At 45.1% G+C, this 20314-nt stretch overlaps 1 protein-coding gene across 2 annotated transcripts in view; it reads right to left on the reverse strand.

The window, feature by feature from the left end:
* ACOXL (acyl-CoA oxidase like) overlaps positions 1–20314 on the reverse strand; it is a 1650624-nt gene that overhangs the window by 474344 nt on the left and 1155966 nt on the right. For both annotated transcript variants that reach the window (XM_069606843.1, XM_069606844.1), the window contains one exon: positions 13125–13278. In XM_069606843.1, coding sequence (XP_069462944.1) covers positions 13125–13278 — 154 coding nt within the window. The remainder of the gene's footprint in view (positions 1–13124; positions 13279–20314) is intronic.

Here is a 20314-nt window from a genome sequence, read left to right on the forward strand (position 1 = left end):
GTATGCCGCAAACAAGCATACCTGCACCTCCCACCTTCTTGGAGGGGCTATTGCTCGCTAGCTATGCTGCATTCTGCCCTGTTAGTAGTATCACAAGAACACCTGAAAGGGGGGCCCACACCTGATGAAATGCCCACATTGCCCCCAACAATCGAAGCGTAACACACAAGGCCACCACCAGACATTTGCATCGTCCCTCAGAAAGAGCCCTATGACCTAGCTGCGAAGAAGAAAAAGATCCTCAAATTACCTATAAACAGACTCATCCAAACTGCTCACGCAAATACGTGATGAATACAAGCTCTACAATTCCGCAGAGACATTTTTTGCATTTCTAATACCCAGCATCCAGACGTGAGCCAATGTGAAATGGCTCCAGATTGTAAGATGGAAGCTGATCGATTTGACTCATACCGAACAAGGGTTCAATGTCATAGGAGTGGACTGAGGGCCCTTAGGCTAATGACAATGCAAAATAGTTACGTCTTTGATCTCCTGTCAGCCCTGGAAGGAGGTGTTTGCAAAAAGATCGGGAGTTCATGTTGCACATTCGTACCTTGCGAAGATGTTGAAAATGGGACATTGTCACACGACATTGCAGCAGTAAATAAACTAGGGGGTGAAGATGAAAAAAGAAGCTGGTGTTGAAGAAGAAGATTGGTTCTGGCTATACCCAATGATCTGAAACCACCATGAGGTGTGGGGTTAAGGGGGAGATGAGACGATAAGGAAAGAGGAAGGAAGAAGGAGGGTGTGGAAGGGTTTGGAGGTCTCACAGAAATCGGTCGTGAAAGGGCAAAGGGAGGAGGCAGGGGGATGTAGGGATTGTTTTTTGTCTGTCTTATTTACAAAAATGCAAATAAAGAGTGTTTTTATTTTAAAAAAAAGAAGAAGATTGGTTCACCATGGCCTTCTGCTCGGCCCCATCATGGCTTGGAACATTGATCAAAATGCTGGTGCACACCATCCTGTTCGTCTTGGTGGTTTTCTGCATGTGCTGATTGGGTCTCTGGTGTTGTGCCAAAGCAGTCCCTATTAGCGCAATGATGATGGTTTCTATTGGTAATACTAAAGTACCTTGTGATACAAAGGAAATTGAAATACAGACTTACCACCCCGTTCACCACATTGTGCCAATCCCTGTTGGAGATATAGTCGATAATCTATTCCACACAACCATTGTTCCTCCCCCTGACCCTGAAAATTACAAGGAAGTCTGGGTAGACCTGGCTGGAGGTAGGGGATGCATTTTCAGGACATGTACACCTGAGCAATAGTGCAAGCAGGGGGGAGCTTAAGACGTGTGTAGGGCTTGGATGCCAATAAAAGGAACACCCGCATGGAAAGAAGCAGTAAGGCAAGCAAATGAGCGTAAATATGGGGGAGGAGAGTTTGTTACTGCAGAAGTAACGAAAGGGGGGGAATGTTGGGATGGAAATGAGCATATCTCACCCCCTAAGCACTTTCAGTAGTGTATAGGGGGGGGGGAGAACCACACTATGAACTCGGTGCAGAGGTAATATAGCGTGAACAGCAGATGAATTGGGAGACACTAAGAAAGAAACACCATTTTGTGGTTATGACAAAACCACAGGCTTGCTTGAACGTGCTGCACCAGCCGAGCTCCATGGAAAGATTTCACTAGGCCCAACATCAGTAAGGCAGGATGAGTCTGTGCTGCCAGTTCTCAAGGAAGTCCACTTCCCCATGTCTCTTCACTGTTGCAAATAGTATCTTTCAGAGGAATGCGCCCTGCAAGAGTGAGACACAACCCCAAGCTCCGCACAGTGCCCATTCATCACCAATAAGCTGCCAGCAGGCATCTAACCCCCACCCAGCCAGCCCAAGGCCAGCCCCACACCACTGACCTGACCCCCAAACCCTTGCATTCCATAAGCAAGCAACCCCCCTGTCCTAGCACAAATCAGGTGACCATGAAAGATCTAAGCAGACGCAACTGTTTTACCCCCCCAGCATAAAATACATCCTTTGTAACCTGAGTTACAGGGAGGGATACATTATAGATCAAAACTAGGGTGGAGACCTTAGGTGCGGGAGGAGTGGTATTAACGAAGCCGAGAATGTGTGGGTCAGTGTTCCTGTATTTCATCCTCTCTTCCTCCTGGCACTCCTCCCGAGCCGCCAAGGTGCATGCTACAGTGATGCAGTAGTAGGCTTAGCGTGCTAGATTAGATGTAAAACTATATTTAATTAGCGACCTGACCTTAACTAGACAACAAGATGAGCCCAGCTGACCCACGTGGAGCCTGACCGATGGCAGAAGAACCAACAATTGCAGCCTGGCATCTCATATGGAGCAGGAATATGTATATGGTCCACCGAATGAAATGTGATAGTTTAGATACTATACGTGATGTCATCTATTATGACGTGGTCCCTCAGAAAGCACTGTCACATATTATGGAGTCAGAACGTTCTGGAGTAGCAGAGTCCTTTGCTGATATTTTGAACAATTAAACCTTGTTATCTTTGCAAGCTATCTCCTGCCTTATTTCCCTAGAGGGTTGTATTGCAAGGAACTTGGGGTTGGTCACCCGGAGTTACCTGGAGGAAACCAGATGTTGACTCCCTGCTCACTGTGCTCAGAGAGGCACAGCTTCACCTCACTGATTGAAGGAGCCACTAAGGGACCCTCGCATAGTGGAAACAAGGCAAATCACCACACACGAACTGACACGTCAGACACAAGGTTGTATTCCCAAAAGCTAAGGTTTATTGCAAAGCAAAAGAAGTCTCAGTTGGCCAACTCGGTCTCACGCCCGCGACGTGTGTCTCCAGACCTCGAGGGACGCACGAGAGCAAATAACATACATCAGTTACATATATACAAAATGGACATCCTGCAATCAGTCATGACATGTTCATTACGCCTATTGTACAGTTTCTTTGAACTGGGTCTGATGATTGACAATTTCGACGAATATGACACCTTCAAACATCTATTTTAGCAACAATATCCAACATTGCGAGTCTAGAGACATATTTCGTTGTTGAACAGAACACAGTGCTTCTGTTCTTGCAGGCAAGCTGCGTACGGGGGGGAAGAGTCGCATTCCAGGCCTTGCTATCTCCTATTTGCTATTCCTGTCCTGGGAGTCAGCTCGCTCTGCTGGGCTTAGGAAAGGGCGGCCGTAAGAAAAAGCATAATTCAAGCCTTTAGCTGTTTTTTTCTAGCATTTCTACCATATTAACGAGACTGGCTGGCATCAGTGAAATGATTAAATGCTGTCTTGCTCTCCTCCAAGGCTATATGCGGGAGGGGATTGGGCATTCCTCTCTGGGGCTGCCTACATTATGTTTCAACGAATAACTCCCGGCCTCGCGGCCTTGCTCTTTCGTTTTGAACAACAAGGTAATCAGTGAAGCAGAATAAGCAGAATAAGCTTTCGGCTAAGCAGTTTTGAACAAAAAGCAATGAGCAAACGTTAGTGAACAAAATGGCGATTCTAGCTACATCAAAATGGCCGCACATTGGTCAAACTTATGAGTCTGTATTTCTGACGTTTAGTGCATGAGCCGGTTGGTCGTCGGCCAATATGATACATTGCCATTGGTCGTGAGAGGTATCTATTTTTCTAGACTGACAGACCCCTCCTTTTGGCCGATTGCCAAACGCCTTATCCATACATTGCATCCTCCTCCGATGATGTGTCTGAATTATCTGAATTTGAATTTGAACCTGAATCTTGCATGCCACTATGTGCGTCTTCATTCTCACCAATATTTATGGCCATGCATTTTTCCATTGTTTTTATTTCATGAGTATCTTTCTGATCTTGGCCATGTGTTTGTTTTTGGGTTACCATATGCATACACTCTTCACTTATCTCAGTGCAAACTAGGGGCAGACAGTGTATGCAACAACAGCAAGTCATAAATATTCCGAATACTACTACTAGTATTGCAATTAACTTCCATCCCCACGCACGTAATATTTCCCAGAACCAGGACACTGCTTCCCAGTTCCCATTCATGGTATGGAGTTCAGAACTCAGGACGTGCAACTTTCTTATCGCTTCATTTACAAATACGCAGCAGGCTGATCCCACGATTTTGCAAACCCCCCATGATCAATCAGGATTACATCAAGAGCCATGCTATTTTGCAACGTCATTAATCTAACCCCCTTTTCTTCTAGCGTCATGTTGTATAGTATACCTGTTATGTTTATTGTATTCTCTAATATTCTGGATAGTTGCCTTATGTTATAGGAATTTATTGCTTGGGCCAGAAATGGTACGAATGATTTTGCTAAGTCTTCTGTAATCAAAGCGTCTTCTGTACTTCTTCGCGGCCTAGATCTAGATAGCCTAGCTACATCTGCTGTCTCCAAGAGGAACACTCCTGGGAACAGTAGACCCAAATAACATGTGCCTCCCCGGTTTCTAGGTAACCAGGGATACGCTTTTTCTCTGCATATAAAATAAACGGGATCACCTACATACACTGGTTCTACTTCTCTTTTGAGAACCGCTGTATTCATGCAACCAATAAACGTTCCTACTGAATAGGAGCCTTTCTTCTTTAAGCAAAAAGGGACAGTTCGTGGGCTATAATTCACTGTATAGGAAGGGGGCATTGCATCTTTATTTTCTTCTGCTCTAACACGAAACGTGATTACAGATGTTTTGGATGGTGGAGACAATCTATCTCGTTGTACAGGTTTAGGCGTAGGTTTTTGTATTAATATTCGTGCTTTATGAAATATAGAACAGCCTACGGGTCTCATAATTATTTCCTCAAATTTATTCATGTTTGTTTTATCTAATTGACCCGTATCACTCTTATTCCATTTCCCATAAAATAATGCACTCAGTGATGCACTGCATGCAGAACTTGATGGTAATGGCTGCACATACCAACCTATTCCCTTCCCAGCATGCTGCAGTAAATGGGCGCATACCCAGCAATAATTCTTCTTTAAAATTGCATGTGTCAGGTTCATTATGAGCAATAGGGTATTATTCCCATATCCTTCTCTGTGCCTCTATTCCATTGGGGACAAGGTGTAAGTGATTACATGAACCGGGCTTTCAGTGGGGGAGATATTAATTACCGGCAAGTGCATATTCAATGGGTGCGTTGCTTCCACGTACCATAGTATCAACGCTGTCATTATTGGTGCTAACATACTCATAACACACATAATTATCGTTAAGATCAGCATACAGTTTTTTAGACAATGCGTTTTTTCTAAGTTTTCAGTATTTATACCTAATTTGTTATCAGCAGAGGTGCAGGAGGAGGCTAAAGCTGGTTCTGGCATTCTCTCTCTCACAGTCCTTCTTCCGCAGTGGTCGTCGTGAATATCTCTCCTTGTGGCACTCGTCCGAATGTTTAAGTTCGATAATAATTGTCAACAGTTCATTCTGCCAACTCTTAGCAGCCTGGATTGCTTACTCATTTAGGCAAGATCATTATGCATTCGCAGGTTGCTCAAAAGAACTCCAGAGCAGTTTATCAATTGTCTTTGTACCATATGCGCCCCGCTTGTCCACTCGGGTTCCGGACACATGGATTTTTTATGATCGCACCGAGGAGCCGTGAGTCTTGAGTTGCCCGATCTGCACAACTCTCACGCTTCTCTCCTCTAGACCTCCAGTTCCCTCTCCATCCGTGATGGGAACCAGAGGCAATGATGAAAGATCAATGAAATGCAGATTCGATCACTCCTTCTTTCGAAGCCTCAGATTGTACCGTTTAGCTCCTGGTACAGTGTGGTCAATGAATAGTGCCGGTGCACTCCCAGACTCAAACTCGGAGTCTTGTGGCGCAATAACAAGTGGCTGTGGGCGCAGCAGCGGTGATGCAGATTTCTTTTCAGGCAGTGGCACTATGGCAGATACTGGTGGGCGCCAAAGTGGTACACGCTTTATGTTGGCCCGCAGTGATGCAGATTCAGCTGGCCAATGTTGGGGCACTCTTTGCCCTTCCTCCTTTATAGCAATCCTTCCAGGCTTCGCTTCCAGCTTCACTTCAGGTTTAGGCAGATTCTGTAGTAAGGGACTGGCAACAGTTTCTTTCGATTCTGGAGCTGCTGTTTCTTTCTGGTCGTCTCGGTCAGGCAAGTCTTTCAGCGTCGGTGGAATCTTTTTAGCGTGCGTGGCATGGATCCACGTTTTCCTCCCATCCACTCGAATCGCCATTTGCGTTGCCAGAAGTACTTGATAGGGGCCACGCCATCTGGGTGCGAACGATATCTTTCATTCAAAGTTTTTGAGTAGCACCCAGTCTCCTGGCTCCAGCGCGTGCCCCGGACCAGTATACCTCACGGGTAAAGCCTCCTGCACCTGCTGATCAATCAAACGCAGTTTCTGTATTAAAAGTCCACGATAAGTAGTAAGCACAGGATGCTCATCTTTGCAAAGTCGCTTAGGCTGAGGTGCGCACCAAACATTCGCCGGCCTCCACATGACGATTTCGTACAGGGAGAGCCCAGTTCTTGCCAGTACTGACATGCGCATGCACAATAGCGCTAATGGTAATGCGTCCACCCAACTCAACTTGCTTCCTGCACATATCTTACTGATATTAGATTTTAAGATTCCATTATGACGTTCAATAAGACCGGCCAAACTCGGATGTCTCGAACTATGGAATCGCTTATCAATCTGGAGACCTGTACATATCTGTAATATCACTGTGCCCACAAAATGTGGACCGTTATCTGACCATATGACATGGGGCAGGCTGAACCGGGAAAAATATTCCTTTAGCATTACTTTTGCCGTGCTCATTGCTGTGCAGTTCTTTAAAGGATAAGCTTCCACCCATTTGCTGAATGCACATATTACCACTAGACATATTTCAAGTTTTGGCATCGCTCCATTTCTATGAAATCAAAATGGATTACCTCAAAAGGCATAGAGGGAGGGCCAAAACTGCCTGTCTGAGTCACCGTTCCCTTTCCTACATTGTGCTGTAAGCACGTGATGCAGTTCTGAACCAACCTCTCTGCGTTATTTTTTATGTTTACATTCTCCCATACCGTAGCTAGATGCTGGATTATTTTCTTGGCACATATGTGGGCAGGGCTGTGGGCCATTGTGACCATTGCATTTACATAGGAATTAGGCAACATCCAGTTTTTAGTTCTCTTGTCCACCCAACAACCCTCGAAATTTAATTCAGCAGAGCCCTCAGCCCACCCTTGTATCTCATCAGTAGTAGCTTCGGCCTGCATTTCTTTGACAGTGGCAATCCCATCTTCTATCATGCAAGGCACTTCCTCGGACTGTACCGTCATCATTTTGGTATTTAAATCAGTGGCAGTTTGTTTCGCAATCCTGTCTGCAAATGCGTTTCCCTCTCCCATTTTACATGTCACTCTTTTATGCGCCTTGCATTTCACTATTGCTAGGTGCTTTGGAAACGTGAGTGCAGACAGCAATCGTACAATCAAAGGGCCATGTTGGATTCTGGCCCCATGTGATGTCAAGAAACCCCTCTCCGCCCAGAGTCGGCCAAAGTTATGAACCACGCCAAAGGCGTACTTGCTATCAGTATATATGTTCACGTTTAAATTCTCAGAAATCTCACAGGCTCTGGTCAAGGCTATTTCTGCGGCTTGTGCCGAGTTGTAGGGGATTCTTTTGCTTTCTACAATGCTCTTTAGGGTAGTGATAGCGTAGGCGGCAGTTGATGTGCCATCAGGTAATTTAAAACAAGAGCCGTCACAAAATAACTCGCCATCTGGCTCTTTCTGTGGGGTGTCACTTAAATCAACTCTCCCCTTCGTTTCTTCCTCAGTAACCATTAAACAATCATGGGGAGGTAATTCATTGCCACCAAGTTCCTCTGTGGGCAGTGGCATTAATTCTGCTGGATTCAAAGCGCTACACCTCATAATTTGGATGTGGGGCGCGAATAAGATGATTTCATATTTAGTCAGTCTAGCAGAGGTGAGGTGTTGCGTCTGTGTTCTATTTAGTAGAACGTCTATGGCATGTGGCACCATCAAAATTAAAGTGTGCCCCAATACCATCCCTTCCGTTTGTTTCACTGACGCAGTGGCAGCCGCAACAGCTCACAAACATTGTGGCAGTGCACGTGCTACAGGGTCCAGCACGGAAGAAAAATAGCTGCATGGCCTATTTCTTCCACCTTGTTCCTGTGTCAAAACAGCCAATGCACATCCTTCACTTTCGCATACAGACAGTCTAAAAATCTTCTCATAATTTGGTGTGCCCAAAACTGAAGCAGAACATAATGCAATTTTCAACAACTCAAATGCTCTCTGACATTCTTCATTCCACTGCAAAGGCATGACAGCATCCTTTTTCGTCAATGCCACCATTGGTTTCACAATTAACGCAAAGTTTCCTATCCATTGCCAGCAATAAGAAGCCATGCCTATTATTGCTCTGACTCCTTTCTGTGTTTTTGGAATAGGCATACCAGAAATGCTCTCTATTCGCTCTGGCGTTAGTCTTCTTCCTTCTTTCGAAAAGTAACCCAAATACGCCACTTCCTTTCGACAATACTGACATTTTTTCAAGCTGGCTTTGTGGCCATGCACTGATAAGTGTGTTAATAGTAAAATTGTACTTTCTTTACAAATCTTCTCTGTGTCTGTGTCTATTTATTGTAGCAATACACAACCTGTTGGTAGCTCTAGCATTTCTGGTTGTTCCTTCAATGCCCTGCTGTAAATACTCAGACTTTCCGTGTATCCTTGTGGAATGCGCGTGAATGTGAATGACCGTCCTCCTAAAGTAAACGAGAACAAATATCTACTGTCCTTGCTCACTGGAATGCTAAAGAAAGCATTCTTTAAGTCAATCACACTAAAGTATTCTGCTGATGCAGGTATCATTGTCAAAATGGTGGTGACGTCTGGCACGAAGGGAAATTGAGGGTCGACTACCTTGTTTAATGCGCGCAGATCAATTATGAAACGATAGGGTACCTCGTTATCTCCTTTCTTGTATACCGGAAGAATGGGGCTGTTGCATGTACTACCTGCAATTTCCTCAATTAACCCTAATTTCACCAAATCTGAAACAATCCTTTTTAATCTTTGCTCTCCGTCGGCTGAAATTCTGTACTGTGGAATACGCGGCAGCGTGACCCCTTCTTTCAAAATCACTTTTACTGGCTCTATCTTTAAGCATCCCACATCATTGTCATTTATTGACCATACATAGATTGGCACCTTACTCAACTCTCCTGGCAAGGGTTTAGACAAAAATTCAGACACCTTTGCATCTTGTGGCCAGATTGTTAAAAACACAGCATCGGGAGTGCAATGAATAACTGCACCTAGTTTTTTCAATAAATTCAATCCCAAAAGGTTTTCTCCACAATTATCTGTTAAGAGAAATGGACAATGCTCAGTGAATGGACCTATTGTTACTGGGACTGATTGGGACACTGGGTTAATTACTGGTGTACCTGCGAATCCTTCAGAAATATTATTTTGCCCTGACAGTGGTATATCTGGAACCAAGTGATGATCTATTGAACACTTCTGAGCTCCCCTATCTACAAGAAAACGGTGCTCTGTATCCCCGACTCTCATCTCTACATAGGGTCCTTTCTGATTCACGGGAATAGACACTGGTTCCGACCCCTGTCTTGGGCTGTCCTATTGAGGGAATAACACATCATCCGATGTGTAAATACTGCTATTGCTGTAATACGCATTTTGTTGTGTATTGAAAATGTTCCCATCCCTTCCTCTAGCTCCCCCATTCTGGTTATTCCCATGTTGTTGATTACTCTGGCCCTGACTCTGGTTGGTAGCGTTCTGATGCTGAGCTTGATACTGACCTCCTTGGTTACTTTGGTGTTGCTGCATATTATTTCTATTCGGTCCATTTGCTGCTGGGTGCCCCCGGTGCGGTCTTCTCTGACCACCCCCAGTTCTATTTTGCAAATGTGGGCACTGCGCCCTCCAGTGCCCTTCCTCTTTGCAGTATGCACTGATTCTGACCAAACGGTCCTCCATGCATATTTGAATTATTCCTTTGTGTGTTCCCCCTCCCTCTGTTGTGTCCCGCTACTGGCTGAAGTAGCACTCTCGTCTTCAATAAGCATGCTCTCAAATCCTCCCCCAGCTGTTTTAACAATAATAACTCATCAACAATCGCCTTTTCTGTCCCCCCTTTCCCAGCGTCCTTGCTTCTATACCCAGGTTGGGTAAACATTTCAGCATATTCATTATCAAGTTAATTTTTAAGCTCAATAAGTCCATATACATGTTCCCTTCTTCATCTCTTTCTCTACAACGTGCTAATGCATTTAAATCTAACAATCATTGTGGCGGTAATTTCCCAATTAACTGTTTCCATCTTCTCACTAAATATTCACCCATGCATTCCAACACTACCTGTCTTTCATTGCTTCTTCGGAAGTCATACATCGAGTCCAATGCTGCCATCCCATCGTTCCCATCTATATACATCTCTGCCTGAACTTGCAATTCCTGCTTCCTTTCCTTGCTGATCGCACTGCGGGTCACTCTTGTGCATCCACTTTGTACAGTCCCATCTCTCGCCTCCTTAGTTTCAAGTTCAACCGCGGGTGGGACGGACGGGACTGTGTCTGTTTCTAAAGCGGGAGGTGCGGGTGGTATAACAGGAACGGGAAGTGACTGTTGTGGTACTGGCTGGCTAATGGGAGGTGCTATGTGCGCAGTCTGTGGCTGTGCTAGGATTTGAACAATTGGGAGGGGTGCAGGGGCAACAGGAGGGGGCTGAACATTGGTTCCTGACGTGTTTGTTTTACTTTCTGGTCTTGGACCCCGCTTTGTATCGGTCAACATTTTTTCTATTAAATCATCTGCTATATGCAATTCTCGTTGTGGGTATATCTTTTCTATGTTCAACTGTTCGCATCTACCTGTCCTTCTCAGACTCTCAGTCCACTCTTCCTCCTCCTTTTCTTCTGCTTTCTCAGCTTTTGATTTATGCCTGCGCGCATGTTTCGCTCTACTTTTCCAACGAAGCATAGCTTCCCTTCTCCAGTCCCTAAGGATATCGAATGCTGCGGGACGTGCTTTCTTTCTTATCAACACCTTCTCAAAGTTATCTATGCTCTCAATCTCAAAACTCCCATTAATCGGCCACTGAACATTTTCTTGGTTTCTGGTTTGCTTATGCCAAATCTCACAGAACATTATCGCACCCACACCATGCTTTACATACATCTCGTACGCCAGCGTTCCCCCAGGTGGCGCAACTTGGCCATCTTGCAAAGATTGTCTACCGCAGCCGAAAAACCCCGCTAGGGTGGACAATACCCCAGGCATGTTTTAACCTTACCCTTGGCTAACCAACCTTACACTGGGCATTTGATTTTGCAAAGTCAACTCTCAACCAATATCAGGGCTATTTCGAATCGGGGTACGACTCACCTGATAAGTCAATTTGTCTTCCAAAACACAATTCTTCCATATACTCACGGAACCAATGACGCAACCAATGACATCGTGTCTGCGTCTCTTGGCTCAGCCTCGTTTCGGGATCCTCGCCTCCTTGTTCTCTGGCCGGGTACATCGATCAGAGATCAGATGTGTGCAGATCTGCATAGGAGTCTCATCACTTACACAGTGGTGCCCCGAACACCTCTTGATCCCGGCTCGATCGTTCCGTCCTCGCCGTTCTCTCCGCCTTTCTTATCTTATAACGTACACGATTGAACAAGTGGGGGAGGGTCCCTATTCGGGCGCCTTCTTGAAGGGGCCCTTAGGGGACCCTCGCATAGTGGAAACAAGGCAAATCACCACACATGAACTGACACGTCAGAAACGAGGTTGTATTCCCAAAAGCTAGGGTTTATTGCAAAGCAAAAGAAGTCTCAGTTGGCCAACTCAGTCTCACGCCCCACGACGTGTCTCCAGCAAGAGAGCAAATAACGTACATCAGTTACATATATACAAAATGGACATCCTGCAATCAGTCATGACATGTTCATTACGCCCATAGTACAGTTTCTTTGAACTGGGTCTGATGATTGACAATTTCAACGAATATGACACCTTCAAACATCTATTTTAGCAACAATATGCAACATTGCGAGTCTAGAGACATATTTCTTTGTGGAACAGAACACAGTGCTTCTGTTCTTGCAGGCAAGCTGCGTACGGGGGAAGAGTCGCATTCCAGGCCTTGCTAAATCTCCTATTTGCTATTCGTGTCCTGGGAGTCAGCTCGCTCTGCTGGGTTTAGGAAAGGGGGGCCGTGATAAAAAGCATAATTCAAGCCTTTAGCTGTTTCTTTCTAGCATTTCTACCATATTAACGAGACTGGCTGGCATCAGTGAAATGATTAAATGCCGTGTTGCTCTCCTCCAAGGCTACATTCGGGAGGGGATTGGGCATTCCTCTCTGGGGCGGTCTACGTTATGTTTCAACAAATAACTCCCGGCCTCGCGGCCTTGCTTTTTCGCTTTGAACAACAAGGTAATCAGTGAAGCAGAATAAGCTTTCGGCTAAGCAGTTTTGAACAAAAAGCAATGAGCAAACGTTAGTGAACAAAATGGCGATTCTAGCTACATCAAAATGGCCGCACATTGGTCAAACTTATGAGTCTGTATTTCTGACGTTTAGTGCATGAGACGGTTAGTCGTCGGCCAATATGATACATTGCCATTGGTCGTGAGAGGTATCTATTTTTCTAGACTGACATAATGAGGCCCAACAAGGCTGAAACACGTGTGTGGGGTTGCTGTTGGTACTCTTGTTCAGAGAGGAGTTGCCATAGCATTTCGGTGCTGGACTGCCCATGTGGGCCGAACAAAGACTGATATGCAAATGGATATTTCCCATCTGTGAAAGGTACAGTGAGCAAAAAGTGTGTGCTGCAAACTCTCAACTCAGAACAGGTTATCATGTCATGTTCTTTCTGGAGAGGAGAACTTGCTACTTTTTTTGAAATGTTTGTCAAAATGACCCTTGTTGATTCTTCGAAAAGAAAGATTCAACTCATAGGAATACAAACTGAATTTGGGATGGCTTGAAACAAACTATAGGAAAATGCTTCAGATTCTGCAATGCAATTATTATGAGTAGCTTCAATATGTTGAAATAAGATATCTCAGTGTTTGCACAGTTCACCTTAATCTTGTGGGGACCCACATTTCCCAACTTTCGGACTACTCACCATGCCTCCTGTGCATTCCCTGCAGTCCTGCAAACAGGCTAAATTCTCCCAAGTACTGTATGCCTTCAGTCCTGCAACCAACGCCTGTAACGGTCGATTGTTTACGAGATCTCTACTGTGAAAGACATCCTCATCAAGTATCTCACCAGCATATCTACAAGAGAACATGAAAGCACAAATGACATGAATTCAAACACTACAGAAATTCATATTAATTCATATATTTGATGAATGGGAGGGTTAAAACAACAGACTGACATTTTGAAATTCTCAGTGTCACAAAAAAGGTACCTGTTCTTCAACATTAACATGAAAAGCACATTTGCTGTAAGTGTGTCATAAATGGTCCAAAAATTGTCATCTGCATGCAGTAGCAATCGTACCTTTCAATATCTGTCTAATGCAATGTACTGTTTTGTAATGTATTGCCAGAGTATGGGCTTTGGAATTCCCAGCCAAACTTAAGGGCTTCAAGACCATGGCAGTTAGACACTATATAAATATCACATAACCGAAATCAATCCAATGGCGACTGGTGTAGTATAAAAAAAACTGTTAACATAAAATAACAAATGGTGACTGCCACTGTTTATAAGCTGAGCAACATAACAAATAGGGCACAGAACACTTTAAGATTACCTTTTATGTATCCAAACATGGAAACTATCAGTGAAGCATACTGATAAGGAATGAAAACGTAGAAGTGTGATTTGGGGAAGCTTGGAATGAGCATAAAAGCCAAATAACAAAACATAAATAACAAACATAGCAGGACTCAAAATGTGCACTCGAACTGGCCATTGGCTAATGAATATTTACACTGGCGAGTGAGAAATGGTGTGCTGTGAGGCCTAATGAATTTTTATGCGGGACTACTAACTTGCATTTACCCCTGATAAAACTCTGAAAGATGACACTGTAGAGGTCCAGAAAGTAGTTTCCCGGTATCAGCAACGTATACCAATGTGGAATGATACTGTAAAAGTGTCAGTTGGGAAGTCTGGAAGATGCATAATTAACAAGATGGAGTTATAAAAAAAAAATCATCTTCTGCCAAATAGGTTAGATGAACTTTAATATTGCAGGGAATTTGACATTGAGTCAGAAAACACAAACTATATTCACCTCAGCTGTCAGGGGCAGACGTAAATGAAACAAAGGCGTTCATTTTACTGGCAGGCAAAAATGCCCATCAGAGGTCCAGACCTCAATATTTCAACATGTGACATTTTTACATGCCCCAAATTAACCCTTGCACACTGAGACATGGCTCGGGTTTCTATAATCTTTATAGAAATTGTCACAATGTTAGGTCATATTTGTATTATTTGAAAATGACTGCATTCAAAGACCCTCACATGGCCAAAACATATGCAATTTCAGAGCATATGAGACTAGCTTTAAAACTATGTAACACTCAGTGGAATAGTCTCCCCTTTTCAATCAAAGGCAGACATTTCTTTCTAAATATGACTACAATGCAGGAGGTGTTACCCCTCACATAGATGTAGCCTCTGGTACTGCTTGAGGCAGTTTTCCATGAGGTCAATGCTATGCTTCTCAAATTCATATGGCGGCTTAAAATGTTTGGCACAGGGCGGAAATGCTGAAACTGCCTAAACAAAAGGGTAGGCTGCCAATGCCAGATTGGTTGTGTTATGTAATGCCAACAAAAATGTGTTCTATAAACTACTGGCAGCAACAAGAAGATCAGTCAACCTGGAAGCAGACTGAGAGCAGCTCAAAGAGTATACCTGAGCTTTAGTCTCATCCCTCTCATTCGGCTCCTAGTAGGCTTTGCACTAGCTTATTGGTACAAGACTATTAAGAAGTTCAAGATAAACATTAGTCACATCCCTGTGGCTTACACTTTGGGGATTGTACCTTGTTAGGCAGAAACCTGTGCAGTTCCCTTTGGGAACACTGCAAAAGATTTAGGACTACAGGTGTTAGCAGTAAACCCACATAGTAGCAGTCTGCACCACCCAGATTTACCCGGTAGCTGTGGCTGAGCAGTCAGACTTCCCTCAAGAAGAGTTAGGCAGTATGCAAAGTATACACAATAGGCACTCAGAAACAATAGCACAAGCAAACACTGACCAGAGCTTTGGTATCAAGGTATATAATTATTTATTTAAAAACAAACACACTGATTGAAACACTCCAGCACTATTATTGTAAATCACTCTCAACACAGTTACTATTATTATATATACATCCCATATTCCTTATCAGACAAGTCTTAGTTAACACCACTTATTTCCAGACAGAGGTGAGCGCTTAACTATAGATGGCACTACAATAAGTAACGAAAAAGGGAGGGGAAAAGGCAGAATGTAGGAAAATACACCACACTAATACTTAGGAACTCTTAAGCAAGGCAGGAAAGTCAAAAGTTACTTGTGAGCCAAAGTCCATAGGCCGGGCCCACTCTTGGAGAGAGCAGAGCACAAATGCACCCAAGATCACACAATGACAACAGGCTTAAAAAGTCTTGCAGGGAGTTCAAAAAGGTTTTAGTTAGGCTCAGAAAAGTTTAGCCATGGTGTCCCAGGCTAACCCAGGTTCGAAAGCCGGGGGCTAAATCTACCCCGTACAGTCGGTTGCAAGGGAAGCCAAGTGGAACACGGTACCTTATGTGGAAAGTATCCTCCAGCGGGGGCAGTTACTCCTGGCAGCGGGTGCAAGTTGAAGCGTCGTCCAGAAGAAGAGAAGATCTCGACGTGGAGGAAAGATGAAGGTCGTTGCACTGCCAGGGAAGAAACCAGCCGCAGAGTTTTCCGGTTAAAGGTACTACCCTTTGATTTGCGGTAGTGGTAAAATGTGGTATCCAGGTTGCCGGGGTGCTTGGCACAGGCAAGGCGGCCACGAGATGCTCCAGGAAGCGAAAAAGGAAGCAGACTGGTTATCCCCACCAGTCGAAGGAAGAAGACTCTCTGGGCTGGAGATCTCCTCTGTCGTTGGGAAAAGTGGTGAGACGGTTCAGCAGGGCTCCACCGGTGGTGTCGTCGTAGCAGGTCGGCTCAGCTTCTCCCTCGTCGGATTCTTAGGTCCTGTGGCGACTTCTGAAGTTCCAGTCCCCAAAACCCTGCTTTTATGCAGCATACCCCCATTCACTCAGCCTAGCTGTCACTCAAACATGCTAAGTGGTGAGCCGGCCGGCTCACCACTTGGGCCAATCACACAAGAGTGCGACTTGAGTTACCAAGGTAACTCAGTCCAGGGTGCCTAAACCCCCTCCCACAACCCCTGTGATACCCAAACAGAGTGGCACCACTTTTGGAGACTTCTGTGGAGAAGCCCGCCAAAAAGTGGAACAAAGGGCTCAACTTGGGTTGGAGTCACAGAAGCGAACACAAACGCCATTTTAGAACCGAGTTCTGGCAAAAAAAAACAACCGGAGAATTAATATTAAATAAATAAACCGGCGGTATGTTCGAGGCTATAGGAATTAAATAATTAAAGTTGGTAGCCTCGAATAATGGGAAAATCCCACAGGAAAATATTTGCGGTTGAATATAAAAAGTATTTCCATTGCCACCAGCCAAAACTCGATCAGGGGGGACAGAGACGTGCCCCCTCGACTAACAGACCCCGGGGCAATCAAATTGCCCCGACCAGTACCTCCACAATATGATGGTTTGCACTGGTTTCTGTTAATAATTTGGGACTAGTAAAGCCAATGGTGACTTTACATGCCCTGGGACACAGGAGTCAGTCCCAGGGTATGGAGTCTATAGTGGGGGGTCGCTATGACACCCCTGTGTTACTGCACTGAGGGTGCTGTGTAACACACATCACAAAAACACATGAAGCCCTATGGAGTAAAAGACCCCATAGCCCATTAAACACATCTAGAGTCAAAGAAACACACTCAAATCATGCCCAAGAGTGAGGGTAAAAGAGTCTCACTCTTGGCAGGAGAAAAGAATAAACCCCAAAAAATCCAGCAAAGCTGCTGGGGGACTCACTAGGTTAGGAAATTCAGCCTAAACAGAGAATTCTCCCTAACATACCTCCATCTGCACATCAACCAAGAGGATTGATTAGACTCCCGATGGTTGGGAGAATGTCACCATAGGGGATATTTCTATTGATCAAGGAACAGTAACATATCGAAACCCAATTAAATTGGTTGGAGCATGTACGTGTGGATGGCTAAGGCACATGGCTATTGTTTCCAATGCACAGAGTAGCATAGAGTCACCACTAAATGCCAGACAACAATCTAACTAGGAAAGCATAGTTACTGTTGGTAAAGCATATTCCAGATTGAAACTATTATAAAATCATCCTGGATAGTACAGGTCAGATTCTGGCACTGTTGGCACTATCAGTATCAGAGCTGGGGAATCACCCCTGAGGTCTGACTATTGTGACCTTTTGGAACCTGTGAGTGATGTGTCCTTTAGCTTGAAGAAGCAGCAGATACAATAAAATCTGTGGCAGGACATGTACTGCTCTTGGTTATATGTGAAAAGATACATTACACTAGCTGTTGTAGAGGATGCAATTATGATGCTATGTCTCAATTCTGGGCGTGCCAGATAGTGCAAACGTTCTGGTGTAAGGAGAAGTAGGGGCTTCATTTGCCTGTAAAATTGATCTCACCTTGGCACTCAAGTTGTCGGACGATGGAATACCTCTCATGGCAACAGGTACTACAGACAAAGACTCACATAATTCACATACCATTGCTTGCATCACAAAGCTACTAGTCCCATGGATATTTGTTTTTGGGAGAAGAATCTAAGTTGTGTATTCTTGAAAAAGATAGATGTGGAAGGCGAAGAAAACCACTTTGTGCAGCAAGTAGTGAGTGCCCCTCGTATCGGGGAATGATTGTTGAATGTCAGGATATTATAGTGAATAATGATCAGGAAAGCTCTCCAAGCATGGTGTGACGAATCTGATCAATTTGTCCCATCTCCCCTGAAATGGGAAACACCTCCTGTGAGGCTACGCAGGTGAGCCTACTCCACAAGACCCTCCCCAGAGGTCTGGGCAAGTGGGACCTCACTGGGAGTGAATCCCCTCCTGTGGACAAAGACTCCAAGTCTGATAAGGAACTCCCAGCCAGAATACATTGCCTACATGGGACTCGGAAAAACTGTTTTACTCCTGTTTTGACTACACCAGCTTGTGACATTCCTGCCATCGCTTTGACTTCAGGCAATCCTGCATTTCGTCGGAGCGCTGAGTCAAAGAAGGTGGACACCCCCTTTTTGTTCATGATAACCTACATAAACCTAGGAAGAACTGTGAATGGGGAGGATACTCCTACTCAGGGAGGAGAGTAGTTCCTATGCAGAGTGAAGCATCTGTAGAGGAGAAGTCCTGGACCTGGAGGGGAGGAGCCACACTCGACCACGCAGCCTGCGGTAGCGTGGAGGGCGAGGCAAACGCTAGCCGAACACCGGATGGCTGGCATCCCCTTCTACCGAGAAGGCATGGTCGCGGGAAAGAGGTGGAGGCAGAGAAGCACCCACTGCCTCTGGTGGCACAACCACAGAGAAGCCAAGTTGGTTTGTCGGGGAGAGGCCGGATCCCCAAGCTCTACGCCAGAAGGCCACTAGTTGCAGAGACAAACAGCAACACAGAAGCAAACGCTCCCACAGAGAGACTACCACAGAGCCGTACAAACACTTTGAATCAAGGCCAGGAAAGCCAGCGAGGTTACAGGAGGCTGAGAATGGGCAAGTGCCCAACGCGAAGCCGACTGAAATAGTTACAAACACTTTGCATCCTGACTGGGAGAGCCAACAAGGTTACGGGAGTATGAGAAACCCGAGTGGGCAAGTGTCCTATGTGAAATACGTTGATGAGAGAACGCAAGTCTGCCAGAGGGCCCACAGACTTCAGTGAGATCAAGTGCCAGGGCAATTGTTAGAAAGAGAAGGAAGGGAACCTGGAGAGATTCTGGAAAAAACCTGGCTTTCCCAAGGAAGAGGGGACCATAAAGAGGATACTTTCTTTTGACCAGCAAAGTCTATTGAAAAGTTGTGAACTGTTTTATCATATTGACAAACTTGAATCTAACGATAAGCCATCCAAGTGATTGGGCCAGGCAGAAGCCTAGGATAGTGGCCATTACTTTAGCCTCTCGTTTTGTTATGTTTTACGAAGTGGGAGGGCCCGATTAGTGTGATAGGATTTTGGACTAAGGCAGTTTTCATTTGAGGAACAATAAAAGTTTTACATTCTAGGTAGGGAACTTCCCTCATAGAGATAAGGCAAGCTAGGAGTTTTCATTTACTTTTAATAACCACTGTTGAAACATGGCAGTCATTGGTCCAAGTAATTCTTCTAGTTCGCCACACATGGTGTCAGAAGTGGGATGTCAGTGAGCTGACAAGACGGGATCCCTGGTATACACCAAACTAAATGAGAAGGCCAAAGCCCCTACTCTAGCAACTCTCCAATCCCTTGGGTTTGATCTGTATAATGTAGATACTATTTCCATTCCGCCCCAGGAAAGACGCTCGATACCAATAGGCCTCCGTCTTTCCGCTGTACCAGGAACCTATATCAGACTAGCAATCAAGTCTGAACTCGTCTGGCAACATGCATTAGAGGTTGCAGCGGGTGTGGTAGATCCGGACTGCAGAGGAGAGGTAAGTGTCAGGGTTCCATTCAATGCCTCGTTGGATAAACATAGACGGAGCTCGCACAATAACAACCTACCTGGTAAACCCAGGGGAGCAAACGTTTTTGGCTCCAAATCGAGGTGGTTTACTAAGCCTCAGAACCGTGCTGCATCGTTTATGGCACATCCTTTTACAGAACGCTATCGGTTGCCATGGAAACGCTGGCGGCCATGGTATTCGCGTAGGTACTCAGGCCTACGGCGCCGTCCTGTGCGTACGGTCAGGTGACCAGTACTTAAGCCACGCCCCGCGCAAGAAGGGCTTATGAATTTGTCTGTTTTCAAAGCTACGTACCTTGTACCTTGTCTTCTTGGCTCCTTGAATCCCTGGCCCGCCTTGTGACCATCCTTGCTTCCTTCTTGTCATTTCTCTCAAGTCTTACCTGCTCAAACCCGACCCGGAACGTCCACAGACTGCTCTAGTCTAATCCCTCACCTCTTACCTGCTCATACCAGACCCGGAACGTCCACGGACTGCAATCCTCTAATCCCTCAAGTCTTACCTGCTCATACCAGAACTGGAACGTCCACGGACTGCAATCGT

Source organism: Ambystoma mexicanum, chromosome 4p (genome assembly GCF_040938575.1).
Source record: "Ambystoma mexicanum isolate Mex_15411 chromosome 4p, UKY_AmexF1_1, whole genome shotgun sequence".
Classification (NCBI taxonomy): domain Eukaryota; kingdom Metazoa; phylum Chordata; class Amphibia; order Caudata; family Ambystomatidae; genus Ambystoma; species Ambystoma mexicanum.